At 41.7% G+C, this 26,022-nt stretch overlaps 1 protein-coding gene across 1 annotated transcript in view; it reads right to left on the reverse strand.

The window, feature by feature from the left end:
- Positions 1-26,022, reverse strand: part of ANKRD24 (ankyrin repeat domain 24) — a 266,617-nt gene that overhangs the window by 111,055 nt on the left and 129,540 nt on the right. The window contains 1 exon segment of the mRNA XM_044090602.1: positions 18,265-18,426. Coding sequence (XP_043946537.1) covers positions 18,265-18,426 — 162 coding nt within the window.

Consider the following 26,022-nt stretch of genomic DNA (forward strand, 5'->3'; position numbering starts at 1 on the left):
GGAGACCATAGCAGGGTCCTAAACAAGTAACTAAACCTGCAGTAGGACACCACAGAAGGGTCCTAAACTAGTAACTGAGTCGGCAGTAGGAGAGCATAGCAGGGTCCTAAACAAGTTACTAAGCCCACAGTTGGAGACCATAGCAGGGTCCTAAACAAGTAACTAAGCCCACAGTAGGAGACCATAGCAGGGTTCTAAACAGGTAACTAAACCTGCAGTAGGAGACCATAGCAGGGTCGTAAACAAGTCACTAAACCTGCAGTAGGAGACCATAGCAGGGTCCTAAACAAGTAACTAAGCCCGCAGTAGGAGACCATAGCAGGGTCCTAAACAAGTAACTAAACCTGCAGTAGGAGACCATAGCAGGGTCCTAAACAAGTAACTTAGCCCGCAGTAGGAGACCATAGCAAGGTCCTAAACAAGTAACTAAGTCCACAATAGGAGATCATAGCAGGGTCCTAAACAAGTAACTAAGCCCACAGTAGGAGACCATAGCAGGGTCCTAAACAAGTAACTAAGCCTGCAGTAGGAGACCATAGCAGGGTCCTAAACAAGTTACTAAGCCCACAGTAGGAGACCATAGCAGGGTCCTAAACAAGTAACTAAGCCAGCAGTAGGAGACCATAGCAGGGTCTTGAACAAGTAACTAAGCCCACAGTAGGAGACCATAGCAGGGTCCTAAGCAAGTAACTAAGCCTCACAGTAGGAGACCATAGCAGGATCCTAAACAAGTAACTAAGCCGGCTGTAGGAGAACCATAGCAATGTCCGAAACAGCTAACTAAGCCTGCAGAAGGATACCATAGCAGGGTCCTAAATAAGTAACTAAGCCCAAAGTAGGAGATCAAAGCATGGTTCTAAACAACTAACTAAGCCTGCAGTAGGAGACCATAGCAGGGTCCTAAACAAGTAACTAAGCCCACAGTAGGAGACCATAGCAGGGTCTTAAACAAGTAACTAAGCCTGCAGTAGAAGACTATAACAGGGTCCTAAACAAGTAACTAAGCATGCAGTAGGAGACCATAGCAGGGTCCTAAACAAGTAACTAAACCTGCAGTAGGAGACCATAGCAGGGTCCTAAACAAGTAATTAAGCCTGCAGTAGGAGACCATAGCAGGGTCCTAAACAAGTAACTAAACCTGCAGTAGGAGACCATAGCAGGGTCCTAAACAAGTAACTAAGCCTGCAGTAGGAGACCATAGCAGGGTCCTAAACAAGTAAGTAAGCCTGCAGTAGGAGACCATAGCAGGGTCCTAAACAAGTAACTAAGCCCACAGTAGGAGACCATAGCAGGGTCCTAAGCAAGTAACTAAGCCTGCAGTAGGAGACCATAACAGGGTCCTAAACAAGTAACTAAGCCTGCAGTAGGAGACCATAGCAGGGTCCTAAACAAGTAACTAAGCCCACAGTAGGAGACCATAGCAGGTTCCTAAACAAGTTACTAAGCCTGCAGTAGGAGACCATAGCAGGGTCCTAAACAAGTAACTAAGCCTGCAGTAGGAGACCATAGCAGGGTCCTAAACAAGTAACTAAGCTCGCAGTAGGAGACCATAGCGGGGTTCTAAACAAGTAACTAAGCCTGCAGTAGGAGACCATAGCAGGGCCCTAAACAAGTAACTAAGCCCTCAGTAGGAGACCATAGCAGGGTCCTAAACAAGTAACTAAGCCCGCAGTAGGAGACCAGAGCAGGGTCCTAAACAAGTAATCCCACAGTAGGAGACCATAGCGGGGTCCGAAACAAGTAATTAAGCCTGCGGTAGGAGACCATAGCAGGGTGCTAAACAAGTAACTAAACCTGCAGTAAGAGACCATAGCAGGGTCCTAAACAAGTAACTAAGCCCATAGTAGGAGACCATAGCAGGGTCCTAAACAAGTAACTAAGCCTGCAGTAGGAGACCATAGCAGGGTCCTAAACAAGTAACTAACCCTGCAGTAGGAGACCATAGCAGGGTCCTAAACAAGTAACTAAATCCGCAGTAGGAGACCATAGCAGGGTCCTAAACAAGTAACTAACCCCGCAGTAGGAGAACATAGCAGGGTCCTAAACAAGTAACTAAGCCTGCAGTAGGAGACCATAGCAGGGTCCTAAACAAGTAACTAAGCCCGCAGTAGGAGACCATAGCAGGGTCATAAACAAGTAACTAAGCCCGCAGTAGGAGACCATAGCAGGTTCCTAAACAAGTAACTAAGCCCACAGTAGGAGACCATAGCAGGGTCCTAAACAAGTAACTAAGCCTGCAGTAGGAGACCATAGCAGGTTCCTAAACAAGTAACTAAGCCTGCAGTAGGAGACCATAGCAGGGTCCTAAACAAGTAACTAAGCCAGCAGTAGGAGACCATAGCAGGGTCCTAAACAAGTAACTAAGCCCACAGTAGGAGACCATAGCAGGGTCCTAAACAAGTAACTAAGACTGCAGTAGGAGACCATAGCAGGGTCCTAAACAAGTAACTAAGCCCACAGTAGGAGACCATAGCAGGGTCCTAAACAAGTAATTATGCCCACAGTAGGAGACCATAGCAGGGTCCTAAACAAGTAACTAAGCCTGCAGTAGGAGACCATAGCAGGGTCCTAAACAGGTAACTAAGCCAGCAGTAGGAGACCATTGCAGGGTCCTAAACATGAAATTAAACCCACAGTAAGAGATCATAAGAGGGTCCTAAACAAATAACTAAGCCTGCAGTAGGAGACCATAGCAGGGTCCTAAACAAATAACTAAACCCGCAGTAGGAGACTATAGCAAGGTCCTAAACAAGTTAATAAGCCCGCAATAGGAGACCATAGCAGGGTCCTAAACAAGTAACTAAGCCCACAGTAGGAGACCATAGCAGGGTCCTAAACAAGTAACTAAGCCTGCAGTAGGAGACCATAGCAGGGTCCTAAACAAGTAACTAAGGCCACAGTAGGAGACCATAGCAGGGTCCTAAACAAGTTACTAAGCCTGCAGTAGGAGACCATAGCAGTGTCCTAAACAAGTAACTAAGCCTGCAGTAGGAGACCATAGCAGGGTCCTAAACAAGTAAGCCCACAGTAGGAGACCATAGCAGGGTTCTATACAAGTAACTAAGCCCTGCAGTATGTGACCATAACAGGGTCCTAAACCAGTAAGTAATCCCACTGTAGGAGACATAGGAGGGTCCTAAATAAGTAAGCCCGCAGCAGGAGACCATAGAAGGATCCTAAACAGTCTTTGATGAGTTGGCCAAAATACAGAAAATGCAGACAGCTTATGTCATCAGGATAATATATCTTTCAGATCAGCAAGTTAAAATCAGACTGAAAGGGTGGAAGATCAATAAAATTAAGACTCCAAAATGAGTAATAGCCCTGTATTATGTTGTACCCATAGATGGGTATGAAGGAGCACATGGTTTGAAGTGTGCAAGGAAAAACAAAATCGTAGTGTAGTGAGAGTTTGTAATGGAAAAATAAAAGAATTTTGCAGGCAATGTTGGCTTCCTGAACAACACCATGCAGTGAATTTAATGAGAGAAGTACGCAATATAAGTAAGGCAGATAACTGTAAGCAAAGCACTTTAGAAGCAACATGCAGTGATGGTAGTATAGATTATGCAGACGTTCTATACAGATGCAAAAGGTCGGAGGGCATTTTCTGTGGAAGAAGGGATGTATGGAGCTAGTCATGAAACTAGCTATGTTTGTAAACCATAGGACATTAAAACTAATGTAGGAAGCTTTAATGCAGAGAAGATATCTGTTTTAGCCAAATGAGCAGCTGATATATACATATATATATATATATATATATATATATATATATATATATGTGTGTGTGTGTGTGTGTGTGTGTGTGTGTGTGTGTGTGTGTGTGTGTGTGTGTGTCTGTGTGTATATATATATATATATATATATATATATATATATATATATATATATATATATATATATATACATATATATATATATATATATATACACACACACACACACACATATATATATATATATATATATATATTTATATATATATATATATATATACATATTATCGTAAACTCAGCTTAAACAACATAAATCATAACAATTTCTACCAACATATGCAGGGGCAAGCCCTGCACACCCCTGCTAATTATATATCTACTCCAAGATTGCACTTAACTACACTATGTGCAATCTTGGAGTTGATATATTTAATTAGCAGGGGGGTGGGGCGAGCCCCACATCGGGATGCAGGGGCTTGCCCCTGCATATATTTGGTAGAAATTGTTATGATTTATGTTGTTTTGAGTTTACGATAATATGTGTTTTCAGTATTTTGAGTTTCAGTATTTTGAGTATTCAGTATTTTGAGCTTTCAGTATTTTGGTTTCAGTATTTTGAGTTTCAGTATTTTGATATTTCAATGTTATGAAGTGAATCCATATATATATATATATATATATATATATATATATATATATATATATATATATATATATATATATATATATATATATATATATATGGGTCTGGGTTACAACGTCGACAGATGAGAAGACTGACAGCGAAATCACCGACGCCAGAAGATCGACGGATGAAAACACCGACGCTGAGAACACCGAGATGGGGAAAGGATGTGTATGCAGTGACGGACGTTAGGGTGCGAGTAAGGTAAGTGTGCGATGTTGACGGTCTGTAGGGGTAGGGGTGGGTTATGTGAGTTAGGGTTGGGGCGCAGGTTAGGTAAGGGTGCAGTAGTGAATGTTTTGGGTTAGGGCGGTTAAGTGAGTTAGGGTTAGGGCCGGTTAGGTAAGGGTGCAGTAGTGAATTTTTTTGGGTTAGGGGTGGGTTAAGTGAGTTAGGGGGCACGGGTTAGGTTAGTGTGTGATAGTGACGGACCTTAGGGTTAGGGTTTCGGTTAGGGTTGTGGATATTTGTGTATTTAAGGTTTAGTGTTTGTTAGTTAGGATTTAGGTGTGCTTGTGTTGTGTGTGTGGTTTTGGTCAGGAATTTGTTTTGTTTATTGGTTGTTGTGATGATGTGTTGAGTGTGTGTATATATGTATATAACTATATGATGTGGTGTCGGTGATATATATATATATGTATGTATAACCTAGAACTATATATATATATATATATATATATATATATATATATATATATATATATATATATATATATATATATGGGTACATAACCCAGCCACTGGGGATACACAAGCCAGTGCATTTCTTTGTGCCGGTCCCAAGCCCGGATAAATGGGGAGGGGTGCATCAGGAAGGGCATCCGGCGTAAAACCTCTGCCAAATTACTTATGTGGAGAACATTTCATATTTCCATACCGGATCAGTCGAGGCCCGGGTTAACAATGACCGCCACCAGTACTGTTAGCCAACAGGGTGCTGGTGGAAATTTGGGCTACTGTTGGCTGAAGGAGAAGAGGAGGGGGAAGGCATGCCTGAAGGCAGGAAGAGAGGAGGAAGGTTAGGAGTGTAGTAGTGAGGGTAGCAACTTTGAATGCTGGCAGTATGACTGGTATAGCTAGCTGATATGATGGAGAGAAGGAAGGTTGCTATATTGTGCGTGCAAGAGACCAGATGGAAGGGAAGTAAAGCCAGGTGTATAGGAGGCTGGTTCAAATTATTCTATCATGGTGTGGATGGCAGGAGAAATGGGGTAGGGGTTATCCTAAAGGAACAGTATGCCAAGAGTGTTTTGGAGGTGAAGAGAGTGTCTGATAGAGTGATGTTTATGAAGCTTGAAACTGATGGTGTAATGATGAATGTTGTTAGTGCATATGCTCCACAAGTTGGGTGTGCTATGGATGAGAAAAAAAATTTTTGGAGTGAGTTGGATGAAGTGGTGGTGAATGTACCCAAGAGTGAGAGACTAGTGATTGGAGCGGACCTCAATGGGCATGTTGGTGAAGTGAACAGAGGGGATGAGGAAGTGATGAGTAGGTATGGTGTTAAGGAGAGGAATGCAGAAGGTCAGATGATTGTGGATTTTGCAAAAAGGATGGATATGGCTGTGGTGAATACGTATTTTAAGAAGAGGGAGGAGCATAGAGTGACGTACAAGAGTGGAGGAAGATGCACTCAGGTGGATTATATCCTATGTAGGAGGGTCAGCCTGAAGGAGATTGGGGACTGTAAAGTGGTGACAGGGGAAAGTGTAGTTAAGCAGCATAGATTGTTGGTCTGTAGGATGACGTTGGTCATCAAGAAGAGTAGGAGAAGTGTGAAAGCCGTGCCAAGGATTAAATGGTGGAAGTTAAAAAAGGGTGATTGTCAGACGGAGTTCAGGGAAGAGTTAAGACAGGCACTGGGAGGCAGTGAAGAGTTACCTAATAGCTAGGAAACTACAGCAGAGCTAGTAAGGGAGACTGCTAGAATGGTGCTTGGTGTGACATGTCGACAGAGGAAGGAGGACAAGGAGACAAGGAGAATGAGGAAGTACAGGAGAGTATACAGAGGAAGAGGCTGGCGAAGAAGAAGTAGGATTGCCAAAGAGATGAAGAAAGTAGACATGAGTATAAGGAGATGAGACGCACGGCAAAGAGAGAGGTGGTGAAGGCTAAGGATAAGGCATATGGAGAGTTGTATGAGGGACTGGACACTAAAGAGGGAGAAAAGGACCTGTACTGATTGGCTAGACAGAGGAACAGAGCTGGGAAAGATGTGCAGCAGGTAAGGGTGATAAAGGATAGTGAGGGAAACGTACTCACAAGTGAGGAGAATGTGTTGAGTAGATGGAAAGAGTATTTTGAAGGGCTGATAAATGAAGAGAATGAGAGAGAAAGAAGGTTGGATGATGTGGGGATAGTGAAACAGATTAGCAAGGAGGAACTAAGGTCAGCTATGAAGAGGATGAAGAATGGAAAGGCTGTTGGCCCAGATGACATACCAGTGGAAGCATGGAGGTGCTTAGGTGAAATGGCAGTGGAATTTTTAACCAGATTGTTTAATTAAATTTTGGAAAGTCAGAGGATGCCTGAGGAGTGGAGAAAAAGTGTTTTGGCACCTATCTTTAAGAATAAGGGTGATGTGCAGAGCTGCAGTAACTACAGAGGGATAAAAGTGATCAGTCACAGCTTGAAGTTATGGGAAAAAGTAGTGGAAGCTAGGTTAAGAAGGGAGGTGATGATTAGTGATCAGCAGTATGGTTTCATGCAAGGAAAGAGCACTACAGATGCAATATTTGCTCTGAGAGTGTTGTTGGAGAAATACAGAGAAGGTCAGAAGGATTGCATTGTGTCTTTGTGGACTTAGAGAAAGCATATGACAGGGTGCCTAGAGAGGAGTTGTGGTATTGTATGAGGAAGTCGGGAGTGGCAGAGAAGTATGTAAGAGTGGTACAGGATATGTACAAGGGTAGTGTGACATTGGTGAGGACTGCGGAGGGAGTAACAGATACGTTTAAGGTGGAGGTGGGATTACATCAAGGATCAGCTCTGAGCCCTTTCTTATTTGCAGTGGTGATGGACAGGTTGACAGATGAGATCAGACAGGAGGCCCCATGGACTATGATGTTTGCAGATGACATTGTGATATGTAGTGAGAGGTAGGGACCAGGTTGAGGAGACACTGGAGAGGTGGAGATATGATTTAGAGAGGAGAGGAATGAAGGTCAGCAGGGCTAAAACAGAATATATGTGTGTAAATGTGAGGGAGGGTAGAGGAATGGTGAGGATGCAGGGAGTAGAGCTGGTAAAGGTGGATGAGTTTAAGTACTTGGGATCAACAGTTTAGAGTAATGGTGAGTGTGGAAGAGAGGTGAAGAAGAGAGTACAGGCAGGGTGGAATGGGTGGAGAAGAGTGTCAGGAGTGATTTGTGACAGACGGGTATCAGTAAGAGTGAAAGGGAAGGTCTACAAGAGGGTAGTGAGACCAGCTATGTTATATAGGTTGGAGACGGTGGCATTGACGAAAAGGCAGGAGTCAGAGCTGGATGTGGCAGAGTTAAAGATGTTAAGATTTTCACTGGGTGTGACTAGGATGGACAGGATTAGGAATCAGTATATTAGAGGGTCAGCTCAGGTTGGACAGTTTGGAGACAAAGCAAGAGAGGTGAGATTGCGTTGGTTTGGACATGTGCTGAGGAGGGATGCTGGTTATATTGGGAAAAGGATGCTAAGGATGGAGCTGCCAGGTAAGAGGAAAAGAGGAAGGCCTAAGATAAGGTTTATGGATGTGGTGAGAGAGGACATGCAGGTGGTTGGTGTGAAAGAGCATGATGCAGAGGACAGGAAGAAATGGAAACAGAAGATCCGCTGTGGTGACCCCCTAACGGGAACAGCTGAAAGAAGATGATGATATATATGGGTACGTATTACTTCACCTAAAAATCATTTCACCCAAAACTCATTTCACTGACAAGTAGTACAATAAGGCAAGTCAAAGGTATATGTCATTTTCCCCACGGTAGTGCGATCCTGGTGGTAGCATATATAATTAGGGGGTGTGGGGGGTACACTCATTTCACCAAGACCAAATCATCTAAATTTCATTTCACCTAAAACTCATCTCACCCAAATCTCATTTCACTGACAAGTAGTACAATAAGGCAAGTCAAAGGTATATGTCCTTTTCCCCACTGTAGTGCGATCCTAGTGTTAATATATATAATTAGGGGTGTGTGGGGGGCACAGCCCCCCACATTGGGGTGTGGGTTTTATGGTGTCTGGTTTTGTTTTACATTATTTGGTAAAAGCAAACTAGGTGTTTGGGGGGCTACTCCCAACCCCCCTGAATATATATATATATATATATATATATATATATATATATATATATATATATATATATATATATATATACAAACACCAGGATCACACTACAGTGGGGAAAAGGACATATACCATTGACTTGCTTTAGAATACTACTTGTCTTTGAAATGAGTTTTAGGTGAAGTGATACATACCCATATATATATATATATATATATATATATATATATATATATGTGTGTGTGTGTGTGTGTGTGTATGTATGTGTGTGTGTATATATATATATATATATATATATATATATATATATATATATATATATATATATATATATATATAAAATTAGACCCTGTTAGTAGCAGCCTGCATATCATTGTTGGAGCCTTCCTGTGTCCTGACAGAGTGCTCTTCTAACTATCTGGAGATATACAGAGCTAAGTATATTTTTCTGGCACTTCAGAGTTGTGTACTGTTAATTGTTGTTTGACTAATTTTTGTATCATTGCTGGCTGACTTCAGAGTTGTGCACTGTTATTTTTGCTTCACTGTATATTTTTTCAGATCTCTGCTGAAGGTGGGGTGGGTGATATTAGAGTGGGAGTTGCAAGGGCATAGCCAGCATGTGTTTAGGTGCGCTTTTAGTAAAGTTTTGAAGTGGGTGCATGATGGTACAGAGGTAATTGTGGGTGGGAGGGAGTTCCATAATTTGGCTATGGCGCAAGAGAATAGCGCTTCACCAGCAGAGTTATTGGCTTTAGTGATCTGCAAATGATTTTCATTGCTGGATCTTAATGGTCTGGTGGTGTGATAGGGTTGGAGTAGATTCTGGAGGGATGGGACATTTAGTGGATGGTTTACTAGTTTGTGGGCAAGTGAGAGTTGATACCATTGAAGGAGGTGAGGGAGTTCAAGCCAGCCCAGTTCAGCAAGTGAGAGACAGTGGTGACTACAGTAGGATGCCCCTGTGGTGAATTTGGCGATTTTGTTGTAGCAGGTCTCTAGCTTGTTTAGATCGCATTGCCTTAGGTTGGTATATATTGGAGAGGCATAAAGTAGGGTGGAGAGAAGGTGGGAATTTGCTATTGCTTATTTCTGTATAATGCTCCTAGTTTTTGTGGACTTTTTTTATGGTCATGGATATGTGATATTATGGTCATATATTGTGTTCCCAGCTACCAAAAGGACTAAGAAAGTATGTTCCACCTTGGATCTACCTATTAAGCTGTATTATTTATTTATACCTATCTAGTACCAAGAGAAACTAAGCTAGCGAGCAGGGAAACCAGCAGCAATGTTTTTCTCCCCTACACCCTAATAGCAATCTGCTATTTTCCTCCCATTACCTTATGTTAAATGTAACTCCTTCTTGTAGCTTTATCTAATATTTATACCTTTGTGTACTATACTTTCTGCCCACTAGGTGGCACTCGACTCCAGTCTAGGGTTACACCCTGTACTCCACCTTCCCAAATATCTACTCTTAATACTCTTACATCTCTTATCCCTCGACTAGTTGCTAATCCTCCTGCTACTTTCACCATACTGTTACCTTTTCTTCCTCCCACTAACTGTACTGTTTTTTTCTGCCCTATATTCCACAAAATTTCCCTACCTCTCTCCTGCATTTACCATACTCTACTCACCTGGATATACTTAACTTGCCTCAGGAGCCTGCTGCTCCCTGATTGTCTCTGTAGACTCTCACTTGCCTTCTGTAACCTGCTCCGTTCGCCCTGCGGGATCACTCCGCTCCCCTGCCCTACCCCCAAATCCCACCCACCCTCAGTGGTCCTACCTTTATATTTATAAAGCCACACACCCCCACTTCCTATCCAATAGCCATCCACAACTTATCACACACATACCATCTGCACACCCACTCACATACTGACAACTACTCTCAATTACCTCTTACACACCTTAATACTCCACACTCTCTTTACTCCCACCTCCTAATTCTTAACTATATTCTATCATCTCCTTTACCATGCCCTTAACTTATACACTCACCTACATAAAACTACCTCTCCTACTCTCACTACTATCATTCCTTTCTATTCCCTATACTCTCACCTTTTATGAAAACCTGCAAGACACATCATCTCACCAACCCCCAAAACAAACATTAGTAATAAATGAGCTTGTATTCCAAAGCCATTCTAACATAACATCCACCTCAACCTATCTATCACCTAAATACCACAGAGTTGCCCATTTCTCATTACACTATATAGGAAATCACAACCTAATTGCAGCAAACCACTGAAGCATCCTTATAGCCCAATTAGACATCGTCTCCTTCACGGTGACATTCATCCCAACCCAGGACGAAATAACAACACCCTAACACACCCCTCACCCCTCTTCACTCCCTGTACAAGCACAAATTCTCTACCCATAGCTCATCTCAATATAAGAAGTGTTAACAATAAAGTAAGCCAACTACACGCTCTACTAGATACTCACTCTTTCGATATATTATGCTTAATTGAAACCTGGCTTAAACCAGTTACAAACGACAATGAAATACTCCCACCTGGTTATAATATCTTGAGGCTAGACTGAACTACCAAAAAAGGTGGTGGGGTAGCAATACTGCACAAATCTCATTTACAGGTCACTCCCATACTAGTACGACCACCTCTAGAAACTAATGTGGAAATTCTGATCTCCAAACTCCAGCTCAATACAACTAAATCTATATACATAATATGCTCCTACCTACCCCCAGGCAATAACATTAGCATCTTAGAAACTATCCTCTGCTGGCTTTCTACATCCTTCCCTCAAGAAACCATTGTACTCAGTGATTTTAATATAGACTGGAACACCTGTACCACTCTAGAACCCACAACCCATATAAACCTCTATGGCTTCTCACAAACTATTACTACCCCCACCAGAATCCATAAACCCAGCTGCAAAGAAAGTATATTAGACTGGATCTTAATTAACAGCCACCCTCTCTCCTACAAAGTAGGTATCCTTCCTGATGATATTAGTGACCATTCACTAACCTATCTAGACAAAAATCCTTTATCCCAAATCAAACCACCTTTAAAATCACCCTCAACAAAAAAAATTTTGATCCAGCCAACTTTCAGGCTGAACTTCAAGCCTGTGACTGGTCACCCCTAAGGCACCTGCCAATTTAATGAAGTAGTATCCCATTTTAACTCCAAATTCCTACAAATTTTAGAATTCCACGCCCCCTCACACTCTATAAGAACTAGATACAAAACAGCCCCATGGCTCACTAAAGAAACCAGACAACAAATCCTACAAAGAAATAAAATCTGGTCCAAATGGAGAAACACTAAAGACCCAATTGATCAGCAGTACTTTAGACAGCTAAGAAATGCCACCAACAAATTGATAATTCAGGATAAAAAAACTATTTCTTTAAACTCCAACAAAATCACCATAATCAACCTCAAAGCTTCTGGTCAGGCATAAATAAACTTTTGCATCCAGGCCACTCCAAAACACCTACCCGATCTGGTCTTTCCCTAAACTCTCCAACGCAGATTGCTGATGCTTTCAATACCTTTTTTTACTGAAACTGTACAATCTCTAGCTAACACCTTACCACCTGTTAACCCTACTCTCTCATCCCCCCCAACTACCTTAGCAGCTACCTTTCACTTAAAACCTATTCCTACAACCCTCATCTACACTCCACTTCATAAACTTAAACCTTGTACTCCCTCAGCTGATCTCCTACCACCTGAATACCTTCAAACTGCTGCAAAAGCTTTTGCCTCTCCCATTTCTATCCTAATCAATAGAACCATAACTGAAGGCTCCATTCCCTCACTCTGGAAAATCTCTCACATAATCCCACTTCACAAAGGAGGGAACTCAAGTGAACTCTCTAACTTTCGGCCCATAGCCATATTATCACCACTAGCCAAAATAATGGAAAATGTATCCATCAACAATTCCTTGACCACATTCTCCAATATAACCTTCTAGCTGACTGTCAACATGGTTTTAGACCATTCCACAGTACCACCACTGCTCTCCTATCCTTTACAGACTGCATTAATAAACATCGCAACAATAACACGCACTCCTCTGCTCTGTTCATTGACCTCTCTAAAGCTTTTGATATGGGCAACCATCAAATACTACTCAACATACTCAACTCTTTCTCACTTGACACACAGGCATTACAATGGTTCAAATCCTATATGCACAATAGAAAGCAGGCCGTCCTTTGGGGTAATAACCTATCCACACTTCTCCCTATTACCCTTGGTGTTCCTCAAGGCTCTATCCTGGGACCTCTACTCTTCTCCATATTCATTAACGACCTTTCTACTAATTTACCTCTACCTACCAGCATACAATACCCAGATGACTCCACTTTGATTTGTAAAGGAACCACCTCATCTGAACTCCAGTCCATCACCCAAACAGTATTTAACCAAGTAGAAACTGGTTCCAACAACGTAGCCTCCTCCTTAATGCAAAAAAAACTAAACTATTACTATTTTCTCCAACTTTTAAATCCACCCCAATGGATTTCTCTATTATATCCATCGACGGTAAAATCATAGCTCCTGACCCAACTACAAAACTATTAGGTGTATTGATTGACCATAACCTCAACTTTGACTCACATATTAATGCCACTATTAAAACTGTAAACAGAAAACTTGGATCCTTATATAGGATAAAACCTTTTCTTACCCCAAAAGCCAGAACTACTATTGCCCAGACCCATCTGATCTCCACCCTCCTCTATGCCTCACCAGTTTATACTAATCTTTCCAAAAGCAACCTAAACAAATTGACCACTTCTTATAACAATATTGCCAGGTTTGCTACTGGGTCCTCATTTAGAACTCATCACTGCCTAAATCTCAAACTTCTAGGATGGCTTGAACTAAATAACCAGCTAGAATTTCAACAAATATCCATTACCCATAAGATTCTGTACCAGCCTAGTAATACTCCTATTCTCAGTAGCCTCATCCCCCCCTACACAAACCTTACTACCCTTCGCTCACCAAATAAACTACTGGTCACCATCCAGAAATCCCACAACAAGGCAGGTGATTCTCTTTTCTCTAATTCAGTGGGGAAGATTTGGAACAAGCTTCCCACAAAACTTACATCTCTGTCATCATTATCACTCTTTAAAACGCAACTAAAGATTCAACTAAAAACACAACGGCTCTGTCCTTGTACTAACCCTGACTACCCCCCCAGTATAACATTATTCTATAACTCTCTTCCAATAACCCTCTTTGCAGTACTAGCAATTTCATCCCTCACCCCCTTCTTAGTATCTTATTCCCAAGCTGCTTGCACTGAATATGCTCCTAACAACCTTGCTTTCTTCAGTGAGCTCTTATCTTTCCACCTTGTATATATAAACCAATCTATCTCTTTCACTATGACTGTAACTACTTCCCCGTGTACTTACATTCATTAATTCTCTTACTTCTCAGTGTTACCCACTTTATCATAGCCATTTTACATCTTTACGAAGGCACATTCATATCCAATTTTCTAATCAAGAATATCTATCTCTTTCCCTTGATAATAATACTGTATTTTACCTTATTAAACTTAGTAGTCACAATCTGTATATTTGTAGTTCTGTATAACTCAATTTGATGAAATAATTCTTCAATTTTATGTACTGTATATATTGCATGGACTTTCGATTGTCTTGATTTATTTAGTTTAAAGTGGAGCTTTTCTCCCCGGGCCTCTACTGAAAATGGACATGTATCCAGTTAGACTAGCCCGGTCAACAAATGTAAAATAAAATAAATAAAATAAAATAAAATGTGAATGTCAAATTTTAGTTTATTGTCTATTTCCACTCCTAGCAATTTGGTGTGTTCAGTTGGGTATATAGTGGTGTTGTCTTTTGCTGTGATGTTAAAGTGAGAGTTGTATTGAGTATGTTTGTTGGGTTGGAAGATGAGTAGTTTAGTTTTGTTTGGGTTGAGTATTAATTGGGCATTGGATAACCAAGTTTCAACAGAAGAAAAGGCTTCCTGTGTGACTTTTTTCAGTTTGGGTAGGGACTGGGCTGAGCAGATGATGGTTGAGTCATCTGCGTATTGTATGAGTGTGCCATGTTTGGTGGCAAAGGCTAGATTACTGGTGAAAACAGAGAAGAGTAGGTGGTCCAAGGATGGATCCTTGGGGAACCCCTATGGAGACAGGTAGTTGGGGAGATATGTCATTCTGCCATACAATGGATTGTTGGCGGTCAGACAGGTAACTCTGAAACTAGTTGGTGACTGATTGTGAGAAGGATAGGTTATTGAGGACAGAGATAAGTTGTTTGTGTGGGACCATGTCAAATGCTTTAGATAAGTCTAGGAAAGTAGCAGAGGAGAGATAGCCATTGTTTTTATGCTGAAGGATAGTGTTAGTAAAGGAGAGTAAGGCAGTGGTGGTGCTATGGTTTGGTCGGAAACCATGCTGAGTATTGGAAAGGAGGTTGTTAGTAAGGAGGTAGTCTGAGACCTGAGAGTGTATGCATCTCTCTAGTATTTTAGAGAGTGTTCAGAGAATAGCTATGGGGCAGTAATTGGTTAGTTCTGTGGAGGGTCCACAATGTGATACTTTCCACAGTGTGGGAACGTAACTTTCTGACAGAGATCGGTTAATAAAGATGGATACTGGGTAGGCCAGAGCATCAGCTGCGATTTGTAGGTATTCACTTGGGAGGTTGTCTGCTGCTAATTTGGTGGGCTGAAGTTTAGTTAAGAGTTTTTTTATGTTGGAGGTAGGTACAGGAGAAAAAGAGAAGGCAGTGGGGAGATTACTAGTTGAAGGTGTGGGTTGGAGGAGGGGTTGTGTTGTTTAGCTAGTGACAGTATGGTTTGTGTGAAGTGTGTGTTGAATGAGGTAGCAATATTTTCTGAGGAGTGAGGGATGTTAGGAGGAGGGGTACTGACTTTACCTGGGTGGAGGGTGGAGTTTATGGGGGACCAGAATTGTTTGGGGCTGTGTTGGGAGGAGTCTAGGGCAGACTGGTAGTATTGGAAATTGTCCTGTTTTATTAGCTTTTTGACTATTGTGTAGTTCTAGGAATTTCTATCTAGTTGAGGGGGTTCTGGTTTTGTGCCAGTGCTCCCAGGCTTTATCCCTGTTTTTCATTTCTGACTTAGTGGTTTTCTGTAGTCATTTAGATACTAGAGATAGAAAACACTCCCTATTCATAAATAGACATAAACATGAATGTGAATATTTAGATACTATTTATTTATATTTGTTGACTGGGAGTGTATGACTGGATGTAGGTCCATTTTCAGCGGAGGTCCGGGGATAAAAGCTCCACAGTTAAAATAAACAGACAGTAGTTACATTGGATTACATAGCGATTAACATAGCAATTAATTACAAACATATTTACAGATGAAGAACATAGTACATCAGTAGACAACTAGAATGTTTATCTGTGAAGTACATAACAGACATTAACAAATGTTACAATAAGAAGTTCCTGCTGTATAATAAGTACTAGGCTTATGAGCATCTGAGCTTGCTATAATCAAGGTAGTGGAGTGAAAAGAAAGGTAGTGGTTGGATGGGGTGGGTGATATTAGAGTGGGAGTTGCAAGGGCATAGACAGCATGTTTTTAGGTGAGGTTTTAGTAAAGTTTTGAAGTGGGTGCATGATGATACGGAGGTAATTGTGGGTGGGAGGGAGTTCCATAATTTGGCTATGGCGCAAGAGAATAGTGCTTAACCAGCAGAGTTATTGGCTTTAGTGATCTGCAAGTGATTTTTGTTGCTGGATCTTAGTGGTCTGGTGGTGCAATAGGGATTCTTTTTGTGGAGACATTTATGTGGGAGTCTCCTGTAGGTCTGCGGTCGCTCTTTCCTGAGGGACAGGTAATACACTGAAAGGGCAAGGGCTTGGGAACACAGAGGTCTGTAAATAGAGGTGCTAGTACTGCTGAAGGTATATATAAGACAGAGTTAAGCCATTGGAAAGGTTCTGTTTGTCTCAGATTCAGAAAAGATGACAGAGAATGCACAGAAACTGAAATACTCAGAGCCAAGTATCTTGGGACGAGGTACGTTAATATAAACACTGGCACAGAAAGATTGGGAAAGACAACAGTCATAAGACACCAGCTGTTGCCATCAGTGCCAAGATCACCACCCGTGTCAAAAGTATGAATAAGTACTATAAAAACATCAGATTAATTACATCATAGCATACTGCATTAGTGTTGGTCTTGATATGATCATTGCAGATGGAGAAAGGGGTAGCATCTTTGGGACTAGAGTCAATGAAATTTGTGGTGCTGGAGAATAGACAGGAGGGGAAGAAGGGTTGGGGGAAACTGCAGACAAAGATTCCTTAAAGCCAGCAATGGCATAGGTGAAGGGGCATGAGAACACCTACTCAAAGCCCCCAATATGGCTTCTATGATCTTACCATAACTAGTCACAGAAATAGTAGATGTGGAGACAGGCTGCACTACTTAATTGAGAGATTTTAACATATTCAGTTAGATTACCATAAACTTTAAGTAATACATTTTGCACAGGTTCATCCATTTTTGCATCAGATAAGGAAAGCCCCTGACTGGCAGAAGAAAAGCTTTTCCATTTTTAAGCTGGGGTAATACCCAGTGCTGAAGACTGCTTAGGGGATAGTGATATGGAAGAACTTAAAGGCTCACAAGAATGTTTGCAGATAATGATTCCTCAATCAAGAAATAATCTGAGCTGTTTTCAATGATTTGTGCAGATTTAGTAAATTTCCAACAAACTAAACAATTGTAAGTGCTGTGGGTGTCCCAGAACAATAAAAACACTTGTCTGCAGAAATTATATCTTTCACACACACATTTGTGGAATGATTATTCATTGAAGGTCATAATGCATGCTTTGGCCCAAAAGAAGAGAAAAGGTTTTGGACAGAAAAATGCAGAAAAATATATAAACCCAATTAAGAAGCGGTTAGAAGAAAGAAAAGGAAATGCTCAGAAATGGTGGAATTTCCCTCTCAAAAATATGCCTGTGACATTAATCCTTGTTAGGAAGGATAGTTGTCCTGTCGATACTGCAGTGGTGGTGCTGTGGTAGCGTTATCGCCTCACAGTAAGACGTCTTGTTCGATTCTCAGCTAGAGCGTCTTCTGTGTGGAGACATGCATGAATGGGCATCCTTCATTGAAGGTTGTGCGTCAGGGCTGGCAACTCAGCACGTAAAAATCTACTGCCAATCATTAGCGGACCGAAGTTCTGCTGTGGCGACCTCTAACCGGGAAAAGCCGAAAGACACAATAACAACAAAAGGAAGGATAGTAGTCCTCATATCAGATCTACTCTTCCTGACTGTAGGAATGATACAGAATTGTTCCTGACTGTGGGGATGAGAATGTCCTTCTCAGAAGGCACTGTTCCTGATTGTGGGAACATGAACTTTATTCCTAATTACAGAAATGAAAGGGTACTGTTTCTGAGTATGAAACTTAAAAGGCTCTATTCCTGACTGTGGGAATGAGAAGCCTTGTTCCCTACTCTGGAAATAAAAGGGTGCTTTTTCTGAGTATAAAACTTAAAATACTATTCCTGACTGTGGGAATGAGAACAGTTATTTACTTACCTCCAGCTGTTTGTGCAGATACTGAATCTTGTTCTGGAGGGATTCCATCTGCGGACTAGAGTGTACAAATGCTCTCTGAAGGGTTCCTGCCTTGCTTGACTGCTCAGACAAACTATTTAGAGCCTCTTTCAGTTTGAACACTTCTCTGGACAGTTCAGTTATCTGAAATAAACACATGACATAATTAACCATGCAATTTAAACTACTACAACAGACAAGATGAATAATGAAAGAATCATGGCAGTCTGGATTACAGCTGTTCATAGCAGCCCAACCAGCCATGCACAACATTTGAAGGTTCAGCTTTAAACGTTTATGTCAGATACTGAACTATGTAAAGGCAGTTTGTATCTGCATCAGTCTGTATTAACAATACAAGTTATTCTCAGTTGTTGTAACCAGAATGTCACTATGTCCCAAGATTAATGTAAACCACTAAAGTTCACAGTTGTCCTACGAATCTCTAATTTAACCAGTATTGATGCACCACTCATTATTGGGCAGTGCCTGTGGTGAGTCGTATGGAGCTCCTTGTAAAAGTATTGTAAGGCCATAATCCTTTTGAAATACAGTTGAAGTAGTACTCTTGCTAAAAATCAGACACTCCTAGAGCAATTTTTAATGTAATACAGGAACATAAGCAGGTAAGGGCCTCCTAGGCCAGGGATTGTGGGTTCAAGTCTCATCTGGGGTGATATAATCTTGATACAAGTGAAGCTATTTTGCTTTCTACATGGCCTACCCCATTAGTAAGGGTATCTCATCCAGGGACAAGGTTGTCATAGCATTCCTGTATTCTTCCCTTACAAGACCCATTATCGAATACAATGCCCCTTTCGGCATATACCTCACAAAGCACATGCAGCAACTGGAGAGACCACAGAGCTTCCTCACCAGGAGAATCCAGGGCCTCAAACATCTACCCTACACAGATAAGATAAAGGCCCTGTCCCTCTATTCAGTCTCCTACAGACTCCACAGAGGTGACATCTGTCTGGTGTACAAAGCAATCTCAGACCCCGCCTGATGGGACTGCTGCATATCCGCAAGTCAAGCTCCACTCGAGTAACCCACACGCAAGACCTCAACCTGGTCTGTGACATCAATAGAACTTGTTGGCAGGACAGATTTTTGTCCCAGTGACTCCCTCTTCTGTGGAATAGACTCCCGTTCCACGTCAAGCAGAGTACTTCATTAACCCTTTTTAAGCGCAACCTGAAAAACTGGATGGGGAACAAAAAATACACCCATGGGATTCCTTGTATGTCCCTGCTGGACAGGGGCATTGGATACTGACTTGTCGGAACATGGACTAAATTCTTGGCTAGGCTTGTAAGGGTGAACTGAAACAAACTTCCAAATACATTAAAAACACACTCACACATTCCTCTAATTTTAATGCTAAAGGGCCTCCCCTTATAGCATACTGGACTTAGACTTTTAGCATTAAAATTAGAGGAATGTGAATTAATGTGGCAGATTAGAACATATGCTTATAGTAGACCAGGATTGAATGATGTACACTCTATTTCTTGTATATTAAAATTAAAAAGCTTAAAACGGTGATTAGAAATAGGACTAGGACCCTTAAAATCTATTCATTATTAGTATATAAGATTTTATTTGGTGGATGTTCTCTTAAATGATTTTTAAAATAGCATCTCTAATAGCATTTTCTTTAAATACTTTTTCTAAAAGAACTTAGGCTTTTAGACATTTATTGTGATGTCATGTGACTTTTTATCGTGATTCAAGTGAATATTTAATGGAGTCTTAAAGCATTGTTTAACTGTCTGAAGAAGGTGAGTCATTAAAACTTGATGAAAGCGCTAATGCAATTATTTGTGTCTGACCTGTTTTTGCCTCTATTTCATTATTTTTAACGTATTTGGTAGGCTTGTAAGGGCTTCAGGGTCAATAGCCTAGTAACTTCCTATGAACCTATGATCCTAAGTAATATGTAAAACTAATGGCCTAGTAAAAATTAAGTCTTCCTTATTTTTACAGATGTATTCTGTTTTTTAACAGAAGGTATATAGTGACTGAAATTTGCAATATAATCTTGCCTGCTTCCTGCAGGCACAACATTCCTACCATGGTACGAGGTTGCAGATGCAAGCATTCCTACCGTGGCAGGAGGCTGCAGACACATGCATTCCTACCATGGTACGAGGTTGCAGACGCAATCATTCCTACCGTGGCAGGAGGCTGCAGACACATGCATTCCTACCGTGGCAGGAGGCTGCAGACACATGCATTCCTACCGTGGCAGGAGGCTGCAGACACATGCATTCCTACCGTGGCAGGAGGCTGCAGACACATGCATTCCTACCATGGCAGGAGGCTGCAGACACATGCATTCCTACCGTGGCAGGAGGCTGCAGACACATGCATTCTTACCATGGCAGGAGGCTGCAGACACATGCATTCCTACCGTGGCAGGAGGCTGCAGACACATGCATTCCTACCGTGGCAGGAGGCTGCAGACACATGCATTCCTACCGTGGCAGGAGGCTGCAGACACATGCATTCCTACCGTGGCAGGAGGCTGCAGACACATGCATTCCTACTGTAGCAGGAGGCTGCAGACACATGCATTCCTACCATGGCAGGAGGCTGCAGACACATGCATTCCTACCATGGCAGGAGGCTGCAGACACATGCATTCCTACCGTGGCAGGAGGCTGCAGACACATGCATTCCTACCGTGGCAGGAGGCTGCAGACACATGCATTCCTACCGTGGCACAAGGCTGCACTCAGCACATTGGATGTGTGCTAGATTAGATGATAAGGCTACACTGTTTAACAAGTTACTAGAGGATACCCTGACATTGAAATCTGAAGTACCATTTCAAAAGTCTTTGTTGGAGCAATGCGTTGCAGGTTACAGTCATTACAGAGTACAGTGCAGCAAGGGGTTCTCACATTCACCAGCAACATCAACAGCTTTCCAAGCTGATGATTTAGAAAATAGGACCAACCACAACAACCTTAGACCAGTCACTGTCCTGATGGACATAGGATCCAAACATTTATGTAGCTTTTTTGGAAGATCATCTTGCCAGGACACTTCATCTACCTCCAGATCACCATTAACCATCAAAAGGATGCAAAGATCACTGCTAACACTAGGACCACCTAACTCATCACCCAGGCAAGTTATCATGCATGTGCTAAGCTCAGTGGCAAAGACCACTGCTAACACTTGGACCACCTAACTCATCACCCAGGCAAGTTATCATGCATGTTCTAAGCTCCATGGACAGCAAGCACGTGCTGCAGGCTGCTGGAGAAAGATGGTCAGTTTCTTCTATGTAGCCACCAAGAACATCTATTTCAAGATGTCTCCCAGTCTATCATGAAGAAGCACATGGTATTTGCTAGTGTCTGTTGTTTCTGGCATAAAAACAACATTCCTACATGATTTAAAAGTTTATCCTAAATATAAAATGTTGTAACTATACCTTCAAATATCCTGATACAACATAAAAATTTCTGAAAACACATTGGCTCCCAAGAACAGTGAATAATTAATCCTTTCAAGGCACCTGCATCCTCAATCCAGCAAATGCAGTTGGGACATCAGTCATAGCTGTGTTCAAGTTCCAGCTGAACTGGGGATTATGCAGCCCAGGCCTGGAAAATAGTGGGCTTTCTACTCTCTCTGTTAGTGCCCTCTACCCAGTGACCTAGACCTGCACACAGAGTCAGGAGACAAACAACTGAGTCTTTGACAAGAGCTGTTTTTGATGAGGACTGTATAAAAACAACAGTTTCTCTCCTATACAGGATGATGACTCTTTCCTTTGCTCAAATGGCAACAGGAGTGTTATTGATGAGGAAGCAGGAAGCCTGAAGGACAATTGTACTGCCCCAACTCTTGTTCCTACACTTCAGCTGCAAAGATTAATTTTATTATTTTACCTAAATCTAACAAAGCTTCTGCGAGGAATGCTACTCCTAACTTACCAGTGGCCAGCAGCTCCTAAACTTATATCTAAGTCCAAAAAAGCCTCCATAGGAAATGCGATTCCTAATTCACTAGGGGACACTGGGTCCTGAACTTATACCTTAAACTAAGAATGCCTCTGTGGGGAATGCTACCCTTAATTTACCAGTGGACACTGGGTCCTGAACTTATACCTAAATATAAGAAAGCATCTGCGGGGAATGATACTCCCAATTTACTGATAGACACTGGGTCCTAAACATACCTAAATCTAAGAGAGCCTCTGCCGGGAATGTATTCCTAATTTACCAGGGGACACTGGGTCCTGAACTTATAGCTAAATCTAAGAAAGCTTCGGTGAGAAATGCTATCTCTGATTTACCAGGGGACACTGAGTCCTAAACATACCTAAATCTAAGAAAGTTTCAGCAAGAAATGCTATTCCTAATTCACCAGGGGACACTGGGTCCTAAGCATACCTAAATCTAAGAAAGCTTCGGTGAGAAATGCTATTCCTAATTTGCCAGGGGACACTGGGTCCTAAACATATCTAAATCTAAGAAAGCTTTGGTGAGAAATGCTATGTCTAATTTACCAGGGGACACTGAGTCCTAAACATACCTAAATCTAAGAAAGTTTCAGCGAGAAATGCTATTCCTAATTTACCAGGGGACACTGGGACCTAAACATACCTAAATCTAAGAAAGCTTTGGTGAGAAATGCTATGTCTAATTTACCAGGGGACACTGGGTCCTAAACAGACCTAAATCTAAGAAAGCTTCGGTGAGAAATGCTATTCCTAATTTACCAGGGGACACTGGGTCCTCAACAGACCTAAATCTAAGAAAGCTTTGGTGAGAAATGCTATTCCTAATTTACCAGGGGACACTGGGTCCTAAACAGACCTAAATCTAAGAAAGCTTTGGTGAGAAATGCTATTCCTAATTTACCAGGGACACTGGGTCCTCAACAGACCTAAATCTAAGAAAGCTTTGGTGAGAAATGCTATTCCTAATTTACCAGGGGACACTGGGTCCTAAACAGACCTAAATCTAAGAAAGCTTTGGTGAGAAATGCTATTCCTAATTTACCAGGGGACACTGGGTCCTAAACAGACCTAAATCTAAGAAAGCTTTGGTGAGAAATGCTATTCCTAATTTACCAGGGGACACTGGGTCCTCAACAGACCTAAATCTAAGAAAGCTTTGGTGAGAAATGCTATTCCTAATTTACCAGGGGACACTGGGTCCTAAACAGACCTAAATCTAAGAAAGCTTTGGTGAGAAATGCTATTCCTAATTTACCAGGGGACACTGGGTCCTCAACAGACCTAAATCTAAGAAAGCTTCAGCGAGAAATACTGTTCCTAATTTGTCAAGGGACAATGGACCTTGAGCTTCTTTATGGGTTTTGTGAAGTTTTGCAAGACTGGGTTAGTTTTCATGGTCAGAGGGCTTTAAGTGATAATGTTACACTCTTGAGCATTAGTGTGTGAGCTGGCACTATGCCCCAGCATCGACTGTGGAAGTTAGTTCAAGTATCAACCACCAATCAATCGTACCATTATGGTTTTTGTGTGTCTGTGAATGTCTGAGGTTTGAATGCTGATATAAAATGTAATGTATTCCAAAGTTGTTTGTACAAGTTATCAGCAGACATAATTTTATTTCAAGAATGTAAACTAGCAAAATATAACATTAGAAAACTTTAGGGGTTTAAGAAGTATCATAAGAAGTTACTAGGCTAATAGCTTGAGGACCATTACAAGCCTAGCCAAGTTCTACCCTTATTTCCACGATCAGTACCTAATTGCCCCTGTTCAAGAGGGACAACAGCTGGAACCCCCAGGGTAAAGTCACCCATCCAATCGTACAGATTGTGTCTGAAGAGGGCCAATGAAGTATGCTATTTGACATGAAGTGGGAGTCTGTTCCAAAGGCGTGGTAACCCCTGGGAGACAAATCTATCCCTCCAGCAGGTTCAATTAATATCACATACTAGGTTAAAGTCTATAGACCGAGTAACCTGTATACCATTTGACTTTCAGATATGAAGCATTCCCAATAACGCAGGGTTACAGATTGCCTTATATGCAAGGCAGAGATCACCTCCAAGGAGTCTGTATGATACAGAATAAAGTAATAGTGATTTAAGGTGATCCCCATAGGACAGATGGTGAAGACCTTGAATTTTTCTTGTGAGGAACCTTTGTGGTTTCTCCAATTGCTGCAGGTGCGTAGAAAGGTACATATCAAAAGGAGCATTGTACTCAATTATTGGCCTGATGAGGAAATTACAGGGAGGTAATAACTTCTTTTTTTCTGGAGGCAATGCCTTTATTTATGAGAAGAGCAATGCAGAATGCCCTTCTTACCACTGTGGAGACACAGTGGTCAAAGTAAGGTTGCTGTCAACTTGTGTGCCCAGGTCTCTCACCACTGAGTGCATACTTAAGGTATTGCTACTGATGTGGTAGTTAACAGGAACATCACTTTTACAGAAAGGAATGATAATACATGTTTTTGCATTGAGTTTAAGGCTATGACTTTGGCACCAATAATTTGTTTGTGTAAGACCCTCTTGTAGGATGTTGACAATATTTGTGGATTCTATGACCACTCCCAGTTTGCAGTCATCAGCAAACTTTGTCAGCCACAGACCTTTAGTTTTTGCTAGTACTTTGGAGAAATAAATTCCAAACAGCAGAGGTCCCAGGACTGATGCCTGTGGAACAACACTGGTTACAGGTCTGCTGCTGGAGGTGGATTCCCCAATTTTGATTATATGTATTCTATCAGTGAGCGAGTTAGCAACCCATCTAAAAATATAAGGGTTGACGCCTAGTTGGGTGAGTTTGACAATGATGCCTGAGTTGGGGATAGTGTCAAATGCTTGGCTAAGTCCAGGTAGGCTGTATGCACAGATTTCCCCTCATCCAGGGCCTTGGTGACTGTCTCAGAGAAGTTCACCAGATTTAACAAGCATAATCTCCCTTTGACAAATCCAAACTGAGTAGGGTCAAGTGTTTAGAGATTACTTATATCTTTGTTGATAAGGTCATGATGATTCACTCCATGGCCTTGTGGATAAGGCTAGTCAGGCTAATAGATCTATAGTTCCCAGTGGAAGCACCACCTTTGTGCAAGGGAATAACTGTGGCTGTTTTCCATTCAGCTGGTATGAAGCCGGTGCTTAGACTAGGATTGAAAAGAGTACCCACTGGTGTTGCTAATTCATGTTGGAATCCATGCAGGACACAGCCTAGGATGTTATCAGGTCCAAAAGATGCTGTGTCTTTGGACTTAGAGAGGGCATTTACAATCTGCTCTTTAGAGATACAAGGTAGGGGACAGGTGGTAGGGATATCATGGGGTACGTGTGGCAGGGACAAGGGAGTGAAGTTTTCATAGAATCTGTTGGCCAACAGGTTACCTATTTCCACAGGCTCCGTATGTGTGGTATCATTAACTACCAGTTCTTGACAAATCTGGGCCTACCTTTTAGGTTACGGATGTAACTATAGAAGGCCTTGTGGTTGTCGTTTGTTGAGGAATCTAATTTGGACTTGTAGCTTCCTTTGGAGGACTTCACAAGAAGTCTTATTTGCTTGTTTAAGCTGAGAAGAGAGTGTTTCCAGTTTAGGAGGGCTCGCTCGCTCTTACTCTTAGACAGCAATTTATTCCTCTTATTGTAAAGCCTGTTAATGGCAGCTGTCCACCAGGCAGGTTTGCTCTTCCTTGAGGAGCTGGTTTTGGTCCTATCAGGTACAACAGAGTCAATGCAGTTATACAGGTATTTGTATAAAGT

Source organism: Protopterus annectens, chromosome 13.part0, assembly GCF_019279795.1.
Source record: "Protopterus annectens isolate FY-2018-M chromosome 13.part0, PAN1.0, whole genome shotgun sequence".
In the NCBI taxonomy this organism is placed as follows: Eukaryota; Metazoa; Chordata; order Ceratodontiformes; family Protopteridae; genus Protopterus; species Protopterus annectens.